This window comes from Trichogramma pretiosum, unplaced genomic scaffold (genome assembly GCF_000599845.2).
Source record: "Trichogramma pretiosum strain Unisexual culture from Peru unplaced genomic scaffold, Tpre_2.0 scaffold48, whole genome shotgun sequence".
Lineage (NCBI taxonomy): Eukaryota > Metazoa > Arthropoda > Insecta > Hymenoptera > Trichogrammatidae > Trichogramma > Trichogramma pretiosum.
Genome location: NW_019641228.1, coordinates 931119 through 944398, shown reverse-complemented (window position 1 = coordinate 944398; position 13280 = coordinate 931119). Strand labels below are relative to the sequence as shown.

The 13280-nt window shown below is 45.8% G+C and overlaps 1 protein-coding gene across 2 annotated transcripts; it reads right to left on the bottom strand.

The window, feature by feature from the left end:
• Positions 1 to 136: 136 nt before the first annotated feature.
• Positions 137 to 9853, bottom strand: LOC106648208 (aquaporin). Of its 2 annotated transcripts, none has more exons than XM_014364913.2 (5): positions 9510 to 9853; positions 3330 to 3592; positions 2975 to 3253; positions 2569 to 2769; positions 137 to 1477 (listed from the first exon to the last, which is right to left on the bottom strand). In XM_014364913.2, the coding sequence occupies exons 2-5, from the start codon at positions 3585 to 3587 to the stop codon at positions 1439 to 1441; spliced, it is 777 nt and encodes a 258-aa protein (XP_014220399.1). In that variant the 5' UTR covers positions 3588 to 3592; positions 9510 to 9853; the 3' UTR covers positions 137 to 1438. The 2 variants fall into 2 exon arrangements, with proteins under 2 accessions (XP_014220399.1, XP_014220398.1); XM_014364912.2 differs by having other exon boundaries at positions 137 to 1159; positions 9510 to 9852.
• Between the last annotated feature and the right edge of the window lie 3427 nt (positions 9854 to 13280).

The following is a 13280-nucleotide window of genomic DNA, read 5'->3' as shown; positions in this document are numbered from 1 at the left end:
AAAACATTAGTACAATGACGAAATGAAAAAAAGCTGTGCAATAGCTTTCTTTTGCGTTTCGACTTTAAAGTATAGCATGCATCTGGGGAGAGAAGTCGATTACAAATAGTAATATTAAATAGTTCAATACAAACACTTTTTCCTAGAAAAATGTTTTTATTTGAAATTTTTACATAAAATAGAGAAAATATTAGTATTACTACATTTTTGGATACCATTTTCATTTTCAGGTACAGTCGATTACAATGGTTTTAGTACAGTGTACAGGCAGAATAAGAACTCATACTATATTATTTAAGACTAAATTAATTATTATGTGATATAATTTTTGCAGAAAGTTTTACTAACTCTTCAAGTCACGTAAGTTTTAAAGTAATATCATCAACGAGTAGATAAAATCTGAAATCGCACTTTATTCGTTTATGATATTTATTTGTGAAAAAAACTAAAATTCTACTATTAAAATTAATACTTGTTCATTAACTTATAACGATGGATACATAATTTTTTTTGCGTTGAGATAAAAGAAGTTGAGCATGTATGACAAAATTAAGCGTAAAACTCGGCAAGTAGTTTAACAATTTTTTTTATTCAAAAAATTAAGATTCCTACAAAGTTATTTGAAATTTGTGAAAAATGCTCATCCGTTGTACCAGTTGCGAAGAAAAAAAAGTTATTCGGGTAAAAAGATTTTTTACCGCAGCAATCACGTGCTTTTACAGCTACGCCGATTTGGCTTTCTGCAGGCACAAATTACACATGTACGCGTACAATTCAATTCATTGAATTTCGAACAACAACAACGAAAAAAAGTAAACTATCCATCCAAATATTCACAAGAGCATAAAAAGTACTTATATCCATCTCGGTAAAATCACACTCATTATATATTTTGTGCAAGAATTTCGGGCACAAGAGAGAGATCACTGCACTCACGCTCGGTATTTTTTTTGCTCTCTTCTCATTCGCAAAAATCGCCCTCTCATTACACGTCGTTTTCTTAACTCATTCTTGGTTCTGGCATGACTTTCTCAAAATAAAGGATCGAATTAAAAAAAAAGCAAATAAGTTGAGCGAGCTGCAGTATTACTTATATAAAAAGATGCGTGAATTCGTTTCAAATGGGCTGAGCTCCCTTCCTGCTGGTGAGTTGCTGGAGCTGCAAAACATAACGGACATGGGTGATGATGTTGTACTTGTTGTTGATGATGGTGATGATGAACTATTCTTTTTTATATATTTTTTTATTTGTGTTATTAATGCCCTCAAGCCGCAACGACTTGACGTTTATATGCTTTTTTACTTTGCACTCGGCATCACGCATGATATTTATTTGTCGTAATTTCATCAACGCATTTACGTATAGAACAGTTGGATCTAACATTTTTGCGCTTCGCTTCACTCAGACAGTTCTCTATACAGTATATAACGCACACTATTACAAGCCGCCCCGGCCGCTGTCTATGTACTCGAACCGCTGTGAGGGCAGACATGAAAAATTTTTTTGTGGTCAAGTTTCAATTATTTCCCGCTAACAAGTGTAATTACTCGCTTTTTCTTAAGAGTTTGCAATAAAAGCCAAGTTAATCCAGGACTTTGGTAGTCAAGCAATTATATTAATATTTTTTTTTTTTTTTTGTATTTTAGTTCACTCATATGCAATTAGCCCGTTGTTGGCTGGCACGCCGTATCCAAAGTTACAAGGTAACATTTTGCAAAATTGCACGTTAGTATATGGCGAGTTTGATTTCCACGTTGAGCCGCAGATAAACAAAGCCGCGTACACAGCATATTATACACACTCAGAAATTAATCGCACGCCCACACAGCAATAATGTGTACTTAATGATTAATGAGTATTATTTTTTTATTTCATTTACGTTATGCATATTATGTGAAATGATTTGAGCCGATGCACAGTAAAAAACGTCAGGTTCTTTCATTAGTTTTACAATTTTTTTTCATGAATATTTTCATCGAGCGGCTGATGTATGCATGAAAGTTTCATCGCGTCGATCAGACGGTGATGTAAAGTATAGAATAAATCTTTTTCAATGGTAAACGAGATATTACTACTACATCGGTATTCGTTATAATATATATAATCAACACAAAGTGGAATCGACGAACAAGAATGTTTATGATTAATCTACGGCTTATAAATCTTATACTCGTGATAAAAATTCAGTCTAATTAAAAAATCACTGATTACTACTGTACTGCGTAGAATAATAATCATCGTCATCTCGATTTGTCTATCGAATCGTGTGCATGCAAGCGTGAAAATGAATTATTTTATTTGCCGAAGAACAACTTGGTTGTCATGGCATTTTTAAAGTTCCCCGCTCCGACAGCGATGCTTGGCTCCTATATATAGAAAATGCATTACTTCGTTAAGACAAAAAAAAGAGGCTAAATGATAACGTATAATCGCGTAATTAAGCCGCGTCGTCATTTTTACTGCACATCCCCGAGGTTAAGGTTGGAAATTTTGAATTACATTCGAGAGATCGCGATCAAATGAAATGAAGAGAGGGGGCGAATGCAAATGTTGCTTTGTCAATTTACCTCCTTCTCGTCGGTCGGCACGGTGTTGTAAGATCTGTCGCTGGGCTTCGCTGGTCCGGTCACGTGGGTGTAGATGAGCGAGGCGACGACACCGCCGAGAATCGGCCCGACCCAGTACAGCCAGTGGTCGTCGTATTTGGCCGTGACCACCGCCGAGCCGAGTGCTCTGGCCGGATTCATGCCCGTGTTGGTGCGTGGGATCTGCAAAATTAGCTCCGTGTTTTTATAAATGTCGCTTTCGAGCCGATCTCACGCGGGCCCGTGCGGATAAATTCCCAAGGCAATTTTATGGCCGCGAGCGATAAAGTCGCGCGACGTCTCCTTTGGATCGGTGCCAAGTACAAATTTCAGCGCGTCGGTGGATTCTAAAGAGAGAAATCGTAAAAGAGAGAAAGAAAAAACTTACGCCTACGATGTGGCCAATGGCGACCGCGAGTCCAATGATGAGCGGAGCAAGAGGCTTGGATTCGGGTTTGTTGGGGTCACAAGCGCCGCACACTACGAAGACCAGAATGAAGGCGAGGAAGAACTCGACTCCGAAGCCCTGGACCGGCGTAGTGTTGTTTTTCAGCAGCACCTCACCGAGGCTCTGTTCGCTGGGCGAAAGGGCGAGCAGTACGGTCGAGCCGGCGATAGCTCCGGCGCATTGCACCAGCACGTAGAGCAGCGCTCGAATCACCGAGATCTGCATCGAGCAATTCATAAGAGTCGCGTCAGTTTTAGGCCCAACAGAGAAGAGTCTGTTTTTTTGAGTACTGTACCTTGCCGATGGCCAAAAGGCCGAAGGTGACGGCCGGGTTGACGTGACCTCCGGATACGTGTCCGATGGCTTGTATGACGGCGGCCACCGTCAGGCCGAAGGACAGACTGACGGCGACGATGTTGCCCGTGATGGCCGATCCGCAGCCGAAGAAGTTGAGCAGGCCCGTGCCGAGGAACTCGGCCACCAGTGCTCGCCATATGCCGGAGCTTTTGTCCGTCAACTCTTGCAGTCCTATCGCGTTTCGCAGGCTCGGCATTTTTTCTGCAATCGAGGACATAAACTTTATTTTGCAAAAGGTTATATTTACATATAGGAGGAACGTCGCGTTGCGCAAGAAAAGCGTAGTGGGACACGTGGTAACTGGTAGTATTTCTGCCGATGGCTTTTTGTTTTGTTTATTCGCATTTTACTGGAGCGACGATGAGCGATAAAAATCTCGGCGTTTTTCAATCTCTCGAGGCAATAAAAACATCTGCAGCTGTAGGTAAGTAATACGGCCGGCTTTCGCGTGTGATTCGTCATATCGCGCGAACGTCTGCGAGTATGTATACGTTTTATACACATAGAAAGGCTTCAAAAATTCAGCATCTCGTAGATATACAGCTGTTTCCCGCGAGCAAAAGCTGGAAAGCGCGTCTCTGCATATTATATATAGGCGTCACGAGTAAACGCCGCAGACAATAAACCCTGACACGATTCCTTCAGTTTTGCGCTCGAGCACACGTATACAACATACAGAGTCGGCTTATAGGTGTATACGTACATAGCGAAACGACAACGAACGAAGTAACGGAGAAAAAGAGAGGATAAAAAAATACCCGAAGGCGGCCGTGTGGCAGCTCCTCGCGTGAGCGTGCACACGGGGAGAAAAGAATATAGCTCGCGCGCCGCGTTCGACTTTTATCGCTCGCATCTGGTTTTTCGTGCGCGCGTAAACTCATTTTACAACTCGAAATCTTATCGAGCCGAGAGGCTCCGGAGGCTGCAGTGCAGCGGTGCTCGCGAGCGCACTCGGCAACGGCTGCTGTCGTTCCGCGCCGATCGAACCACGTAAATCGCATCTAGCTCATCGGATGCAATTGTCGCCCTTACGGACACGCGACGCGCGCGAGACACGTAGCACAGAGATAGATTAAACTGGAGTACTAGGAAGCGGTGCATTACCGACGCGTATAGAGCCTAACGCAGGAAACGTCGATTTATTCAAATGAGCTTTTCATAATCGCTGCCGCACGCGCACTACTCGCCTACATCGACTGCTCCACCGAGTAATATATGCGCGTGCATGTGTGTGAGCGTATGTACGCGTTCGTGCACGTGTATACCTATGCATCTTTCATGTTTTTTTGTTCCCTGAGCAGTTTTAAAGATGTACCGTTGGGACGAGCGCCGCCTGATGCGCTATATATCTTTTTCAACATCGAGACTCGAGCCGCCGCTCGCGCTGCTCCTCGTTCCGTTCGTGGAAAAATGCTCCTCTCGCTGCCGAGAGAGAAGGTAAAAAAAAAACGAGGCACAAAAAAAGTAGGTAGAGTAAAAAAGAAAAAAATTAAAAGCCGGGCGCGCTCGTAATAACTGTTGCTGCGCTGCACTAGAGCTGCTCTCGAGCCTCTCGCGTCGTAAAAACGTCTCCTTTCGACTGTGCAATGGATATCGCGATTCGCGACTGCAATAATAATCATATCTAGATCAGTGTCACTGCTGCTGCTGCTGCTGCTCCCGTCTCTCTCATGCCTCGCCTCGCGACTTGCAACTTCTCTAATCTACGATCACAGGCCCGATGTACCCGAGATCTTCCACGTGATTATCGGAATTCGTCGCGATCGCCCCTGCATGTAGTTGATGCACGAGATAAACGGCCTCATTATTATAAAACGCATCTTATGCATAAATTGAATAATCGAGTATATCATTCCCATGTGTGAAGCATATGAAATTCTTCGCAATTCATTTGATCGAGACAGTTTGCGCTTCTGACATGAATTAACATCCAGTATACGTATTAAAAGTGTAGAAAAGAATGTTTATTAAAGTTTATAATTGGTGCCCTATTGTGGAGCCTTGGTCAATACAAAGACGGTCTAAATTAATTCAAACATCATGTTCTATAGTACTGTGGACATGGTTTTTTTCAACGCACCCTACTATATGGATCACTTTTTGAGCTCATTTCATTAACTCATTCCCTAGTGGAGACAGTATTTGGACAGTATTCCGAAATGGGAACGTTTACCTTAGCATCAGTCGTGAAACAATCGATGAGAAAATTTGATATGGGGAAATTCGCCACCTGCACCCGCGTATCATGCTATACGCGCTCGTGGGAATGTATTTATAAACTTTCAAAGCCCTCCGAAACGGCTGCTAAAATCGGCTTTTAATTAGCTTCCATTTTCCGTCTCTCTCTCTCGACGCGAGCGGGGCTCTATTTTGACATGAGTATATAAATACAGAGGCACGTCGAAACACAGAAGCTGCGTCAGCCATACCGTATAGCTGTTATTGTTGAGCGGCAAGCGTCTTTCTCTCAGTCGCCGCGCAGTCGGTCCGCCAATTCGCCGACTGTCGTGGTATAACGCGCGAAAAGGCGCGACTCTTATAGTACTTTTGGCCTCGATTTACATTATGGCGAATTTTGCCCAGGCCGCTAATCAGAGCGTGCAGTCTCGAGCAGTCCCTCTGCCTTTGATTTTTCTTACGGGCCGAGAGTTGGAGAATCTCGGCCGCGCGATTTCTCCGCGTGACTCGGATCGACAGTACATTATTTAGCCCTTTTTTACTCTAGTTATGAGACGACAGGCGGCCGACGACGACGCGTACGCAGAGAAACTCGCTCGACGCCAACATTGATGAATAAGTTGGATCCGCAGTTGGTTTAGTTCTGCGATACATGCCGCAAGAGAAAGCGCTGCACATTTTGTATTTATTCGCGTACACGTGCAGTCGATTTGCCGCGTTTATACCTCGTATCGCGGCTCTCTCGTTTTCGTCGAATAGCCTCGCGTTGTGCAGTTGCCGCGCCGACACGAGCTGGCTCTCTGCCTTGCAAAAGGATCGCGCTTACTTTGGACGCTGCGATCGTCGCATCGCGCGTGGCTGAGAACGTCGGCAACTGCAGCAGTGATTCACCGATTCTCGGAGATTCGCGTTAGATCATAAGCGCCGTTTATAATGAGCTTTAACGAGCGCGCACTTATTCTTACGCAGACGCTACTTAATTTCTCATTGTTGTAGCGCGCGCGCGGCTAGGACACCGTAGCTCGCTCAAAGGAAGAAAAAAATACGCGAAACCTCGTTTTATTTTTTATTTTCAATTCTGCGCGTGTCACGACTCGTTATACGTATAGCTCCATCATCCATAGGCAATACGTCTTTGAGCTCGTAAATAGCTCGTTGAAACGTGCATATAATAACACACGTAATGTTAAAAGAGCTGCAAATAATTAAGGAAATGATATACGTCTCGCGGCCCGTACACAATCGGCCATTCCGCCGGTAATGCGGCTATTGATTCATAGCGTCGATGGGCACGACTCCTGCAGGCGATGGCTTTTAGACTAAATTGAAACGTTTTAATCATCGAGTGCGCTCGCTCGGCTCCGTGGCTTGGGAATTCCCGTCCATCGAGAGAAGAATCGACGAGAGCTACCGATCCATGCATAGCAAATTTCAATTTTACACGCAACAGTCGCTCTCGGCTAGTGGAAAAATAGAAAAATACCAAAGGTCACACGCTATACTTGTGACAAGTCATTGGATCGCTAAAGTCTTCAAGAGGCATACTTGTAGTATAATATAAACAGCCGAATACCGAATTGCTATACAAAAACATCTCGAAAAAATTGGCGCTGCGGCGATCGGTAGTATGACGATATATCATTCTTTGTGAACAATTTCGTAATTCTCTTTAGATGCGCAAACAGGACGAAATTGCTCGTCCACGCGTGCACACGAGCTACCAGAATAAAAATAAATAAGCATCTTCGCTGTGGGCATTGATTTCGAATGCGTGCACCTGCCGAGGAGGCTAAACTCACGTTTACACATCTTCTTCGATAATACCGTCGTCGGGTGGTTGTTGCGCTTTCGATCGCCAGCTATACATCAAACCTCGTGCCCGTGTGCGTGTGTGCAGTTGGCGTGCATATAAGGCCATGATATGTGCACGCACGTAGGTATTCCGTCGAGCGCTTCTCTCGCCGGCCGAATCAGGATTGTATAATACCGAAACGAAAACCGGTACCTGTAGCTTCGCTCGGTCTCGCGATAGCAGTCTTCTCGGTCGTCTTTTTATACCTTGTCTCGCGCTCGCTGCAGCTTTTTTCAGCGCAACCGAGTACTCCGCTGCCCTTTTGGCCAACAGATATACGTAAGTGGTGCGCTCGACAACGCAAAATTCCGGAAAAAGTCGACGCTTTGTCGAACGACGAGGTGTTTACGCTTGGCTAAGGCCGCACGCTTATTATGCCGCAGAGCCGCCTCGATAAGAAATTGTACCTTGAAGCGTTACGCTCTCTTATCTTTGGAGCCGGTGCGCGGAGCTGCAGCTCGGCGGCGGTGCACTCGCGCACGAGGAGCCTTGACTGATTTCACACGCCGCCACCGAGGAAAATAAAACAACCAATCGATCCCGATATAATTGTAACTTTCTACGAATGACGAACGGTTAAAGAGAGCAAAATTTTGCGCGCGCGCGCGTTTCTGCAAAAAAAAAAAAAGACAACGTCCAAAGCGTGATCGAACAGCCGAGAGATATACGGCGACGTGTATTGGTACTCTCTAAAAATTCCAGCGGGGGAAAAGTACGCCAATTAAGAGAGTGACTTTTACTCAATTACCGCGTGCTCGAGTACATGCGCCAGCGTGTAGACCCCCGTATATATACGTTATACATGTCGAGTCGCTGTACCGAGCTTTGCATTAGCTACCTACACTAAACCGCACATACGGCTGGCTCGACGAAAAACAGAGCAAAACTATTAAATGGATAGCGCGCATGAATGGGGCATTTTTGTCGGAAGGAAAACTCGGCGTGCGATCGATGAGCTTTAGCCGACTCAGCGATTTTCCCATTAATCACGACCTAGACCAATTTCTAGCACTGGAAATTCGGCTATTGTTAACGTATCCTCGTTATTGTCTCGAAGTCTGTAATAAAACTATTTTTCAATTTTTATTTTTTTCCAAGCCAACCGCACACACACGAGCTTTGTTAAATTTTCCTCTCTCTTTAATGCTCATTGATCAATCTCCATGTTATTATACAAGAGTATAAATTAAACGATTAAACTCGAGAGTATAGATTAAACGATTAGAGACAAAGAGTGCACTAGTTGCCTCGGCGTAATAACGTACGGGAGAAGTTGAAATCGGTAAAAATTTAATTCCCTCCTCCTTAACTTCTTAACTGTATCGCGACGATCGCAATAAAGCTCACAATGAAGGCGACATCGGAACCGAGAACGAATGAAAAAAATCACACCCTCGCACAATCGCTCGGCTGGATATGATTAAGCGATCCCAGCCGCGATCTGTCGCGTACCTTAATTAAATTTATCATTCGCGACATCTTCGCACGAGACAAAGCCATTTTATTAATACAACGATCGTGACGAATTGTAACTATGGGAAAGTTATGTTGCTGTTTTTTTCTCTGTAAGGCGCGTGAATTTTCTTTGCACGGCACACGCGCTCGATCGTGCGGATCATTTGTTCAAATGAGAACGAGAGAAATTATCATAACAATAAGCACCTCGTCGGCAACGCAGCGCAATACTCTTTCGCGCAATTGAATTAACGCTTGCGCTTGTCTCGACTCTCTGCAAGTGCATTACGTACATTATGCCACGCACGGACAATTTTCGATACGTTTTACTTTTTAAATGGCCGTTATCTCGATGGCAGGCGCGATGATTCAAACGCCGACTTAATCCTGCTTAACGTCGACAATTAGACTCATTGCTACGTATAATCTGCTTTGATCCATGCAAGCGCGCGAGTCTCGATGTTTACAAGCGTTTCAAAGATTGAATTTTTATCCCGTTGGCTTTATCGGTTGTAGAGCTTACGATCGTTAAAATCGGATCATCTCGGCATGCAAAAATACACGCGCAGTCGACGACACGCATAATCTCGCGCAAAATGACAAATTGCAAAAAAATATCGAGGTAAATCTTACCTGATCGTAGGTGGTATCACAGGCAGGAAAGACGCAGGGAGGCACTTGTATCACAGCGAAGCGTCGCCGTTGGTAAAGTAACGAAACAAAGGACTGGGATGTCCTGAAAGCACAGCGCGAGCGAGAAGCAGCGACAGCAGCAGCAACAGTTGCAGCAGCGACCAATCCGCGAAGAGGGAGCAAAAGCGACGCTCTGCCGAGAGCCGCGAGAAGACACAATCCAACGCGTGTGTAGATGTGTGTATGTACACAAACGTGCTCTACGTGTATGGGTATATGTTTGTTGTTTGTGTAGCAAACGAGCGAACGTTCGTGGCACGACTGAGCGCTATTACAGCCCCGACCGATCTCATATATAAACTTCTCTCTCTCTCTCTCTCTCTTTTGCTCGCTCGCTTGCTCGTTCACCCGTTCGCGTTTGCTCTTACGCCGAGCGAGCGCGCGCCCGAGTGCAGAGAGAGAACCGACGCTCCGCGTATTATGCCGCAGTGCACGGGTTCCGCTTCGATATATATGCTGCATATACATACGTACACCGCGAAGCAGAGCTCGACCCGTACGTGCCGTTCCTACGGTGAATCGTTCCAGGCTTCCGCTGCGATCGCCATCACCGCGAGCGAGATGATAAATTTCAAAGCGCCGATCGCTCGAGTTTGCTGGTAAGTATACGGCTCGCTCGATCATCCTGCCGCGAGCTGTTGTGCCGATTTTTCCGAAAAATCGAGAGATCCGAGCGTCGCGTCTAGCACCCGATAGCGAGTCGACGCTCGACAGCCGGAAGTCACTCTGCGAGTCGTAACCCGCGCCCAAGACGAGTCCGCGCCGATCGCACGAGATAGTCGCGCGCAAAGCGGCACATTCCATCGACGATGCTCGCGCCGACTTTTTTATTCCCTGGGATTACCCTTAGGCTAAATCGACTCGCGGGATGACTTACGTTTTCCTGGTCGGCGATTAATTTTAATATTTGCGCTCGGTTCGTAAAGCGTCGAGTATATACATAACGATCGCTGCAGCCTGACTCTATACGAGCCCGAGAGAGCCGCGTGTTTATTTTTCGGATCTCGTGGCCTACACCTGGTTAACTGCACTAGCTATATACATATATGCAACGTTTCGTTCGCGCAGCGAGCAGCGAATTTATCGAAATAACCCGCATGCAGTCGAGGCACGAGCCAAGCTTTCCTTATCCAAATCGTTTATATAGCACTACGAAAAATACGATATATAGCGACGACGCGCGGAGTAATTAATTCGAGCGAATACGTTGCTCTGTGTGGGTGAACAAGTACGTCAACGAACAAAACTACACAGAAGCAGAGCGCACATAAGTAATTATAGCTCTTAGTGTCTAGTTCCCCAACGCATGCCACGCTCATTATTATTTACATATGATTATTATAACCGCAGCGGTAGCAGCTCGAGGGAAAGAGTCAGTGTCTTTTTTGTTGCTGCTTCTGTTGTGGCTTTGTAGCAATTTTCCCGTTTTTGCCTCGTCTACGGGCTCGCATAGGCGCGTGTACCTAGGAAATACATGGCATATATGAACAAACAAACGTATGTGTATAATATAAGTGTATAAGCGCTTACGAGCGGGCCACGCATTATAAAGTGCGCGCGCGCGCGAGAGAAAAAGGTGTAGAAAAGGGGGATTATAATGGGTAATGGGTATTATGCTATATCGTATACACTGCACGCGTGTTATGCAGCGGAGAAAAAAGAAGCGGCAGCGAGCTATTATATGTAGCTGGGGCCGCGCGCGAACAGCGACTCCGAGTGCTTCTGTTGTTGCTTCTCCTCTTTTAAGGAAGAGATTTTACGCTCGGCTCGTGCGTGTTTGTCCGTGTCGTGTACGCGTACGGACCGTAAAAGCCGCGTGCACATATAGTAACTTCGATGGATATAGCCTTTAATAGATACTCGCGCAAGCTTTTGTCTCGTTCGTAACTCTGCGTCCGAATCTCAATCCACATCAGCGAGGACTCGAAATGCGCCACTCGGGCTTTCGTCGACTCGATCGAGCCAAAAAGTCGGCGAGTGCACGGCAGCGTGTGCGGCGCGCAGAGCTTGAGCGCCCCTGAGGGCAATTAATAACGTGCGTTCATGCGCGCTTTTTTCTCTGTATTAGCGCTTCGTTTGACTTTTCTTTGGAATTGTGCGTCGAGCATCGCAGCGCTACCACACACAAACACACACGTACGAATAACGTACAGAGTACAGACACGTGTACGCCTTTGACGTATGCATCGATGCGAAATAGCTGCAGATTCGCCGAAATCGTTGCAGAATTTTCGCACGAAGCTCAAAACTATATCGCCGTGTATTTACAAACGAAGATCGTATCTTATTTACAGCTAATTCCGTATAGTGAGAGTTGTTGCAAAATGGCTCAATATTAGAGCTTTTAATCTCGCGACTCGGGATTGTGACGAGTGCGCTAAACATAATGTGCGGGTATTTCAATTTAAATTGGCACGTCGATCGAGCCTCGCGTTGCGGCTGCAGCATACATATGCTACGTACGTGTGGCGCGTCGTATATGTGCAACGCATTCGTACTGTAATTACGTTATACCGCGAGTCCGGATATCATTACCAACTCTTGATACCTGATTCCTTTGTATTCCAAGAATTCACACGCATTGCCGATCAAGCCTGGCCAATGTTCGAGTTTATCTATATTACTTTTCATTTACCCATACATATTTGAATATGTATCGATAGCGATACGTGTGTTTACACAGCTCGCGCGGATTCCCTGCAACGATCGGAACAACAACAACAACAACAACAACAACAACGCGCAAAACTATACCGGCTCTCTCAGCGAGCTTCATTTCTCCGTTTCTTATACAGGCTCCGTGTAGCAGAGACCATTTACCATCTCCTTTTGCCGTCGAGAGAGACGCGACGATGCCCTTAACCCCGAGCAGCTCGACGCTGCCCGCTGCAGTGCAGTGCAGTTCGCTGCAGCTGCGGTAGCAACGAGCCATAAAAAGCTTGCCTCGACTCTCGCAGGGCTTCGGGGAACTGTACTACTGCCGGAGAGTCCAGTCTCGCTGCACACGTACATATATACCAAGCGGCTACGTGTAAATGTGGACGTATGCCCACGTATATACTGTAATCTGCTGGGAAGGATCCGCGAAAGCGAGAGACCCCCATCGCGCGCGAGTCCGAGTATGGGTAGGAGGTTTGCACGCGCGGACGTTTTTTCAAGCGATGTGCATCTTCCTCTTTTCCTCTCTTTCTCTTTCTCTCTCTCTTCGCCTCCTCTTTGCCTTCTTTTGCAGCTCTCTTGCAGCTCTTTTTCTTTATCCTCCGCTCGAGCGCGCGCGCACTTACTTATATATTTGCGCGCACAATGGCACACGGGGAGCCCGCTGTATACAGGCACTGCTCTGCACTGCTTGCACCAACGAGCCACGATACACAGACTTTGATAATACCGTTACGTAGCGTCGCTCGCGGAGATGCACCGCGTGGCACGATCCGAGGCAAGAATTCGCGCGCGAATCGACGCGCGGCTCCGACCTATTATATAGTTAACAACAACAACAGATGCCCTGCCTATCGATGCCCTCGCAGAGGCTCGCTTCTTTTTTCCACTACCCAGCGGAATAGCTCCAGTTAGTATTCGCGCTTTACAACGTCTTTCGACTGTTCGTTATCGTTCGTTTTTGTCTCGCTTAAAAATACCTATGCGCGAGCGACGTTTTTCCAATCGACACTTTTCACTGGGACTCGAAACAAAAGAATAACAAAGAGATGA

Excerpts from the sequence above, each read along its gene's own strand:
- LOC106648208 (XM_014364912.2), bottom strand. The coding sequence starts at position 3,587 with ATGCCGAGCCTGCGAAACGCGATAGGACTGCAAGAGTTGACGGACAAA. Across the intron at positions 3,254-3,329 it reads GCCTTTTGGCCATCGGCAAG|ATCTCGGTGATTCGAGCGCT; the intron begins GTACAGTACTCA and ends TGCTCGATGCAG. Across the intron at positions 1,160-2,568 it reads TGCCGACCGACGAGAAGGAG|CTCCAGCAACTCACCAGCAG; the intron begins GTAAATTGACAA and ends TATGTTTTGCAG.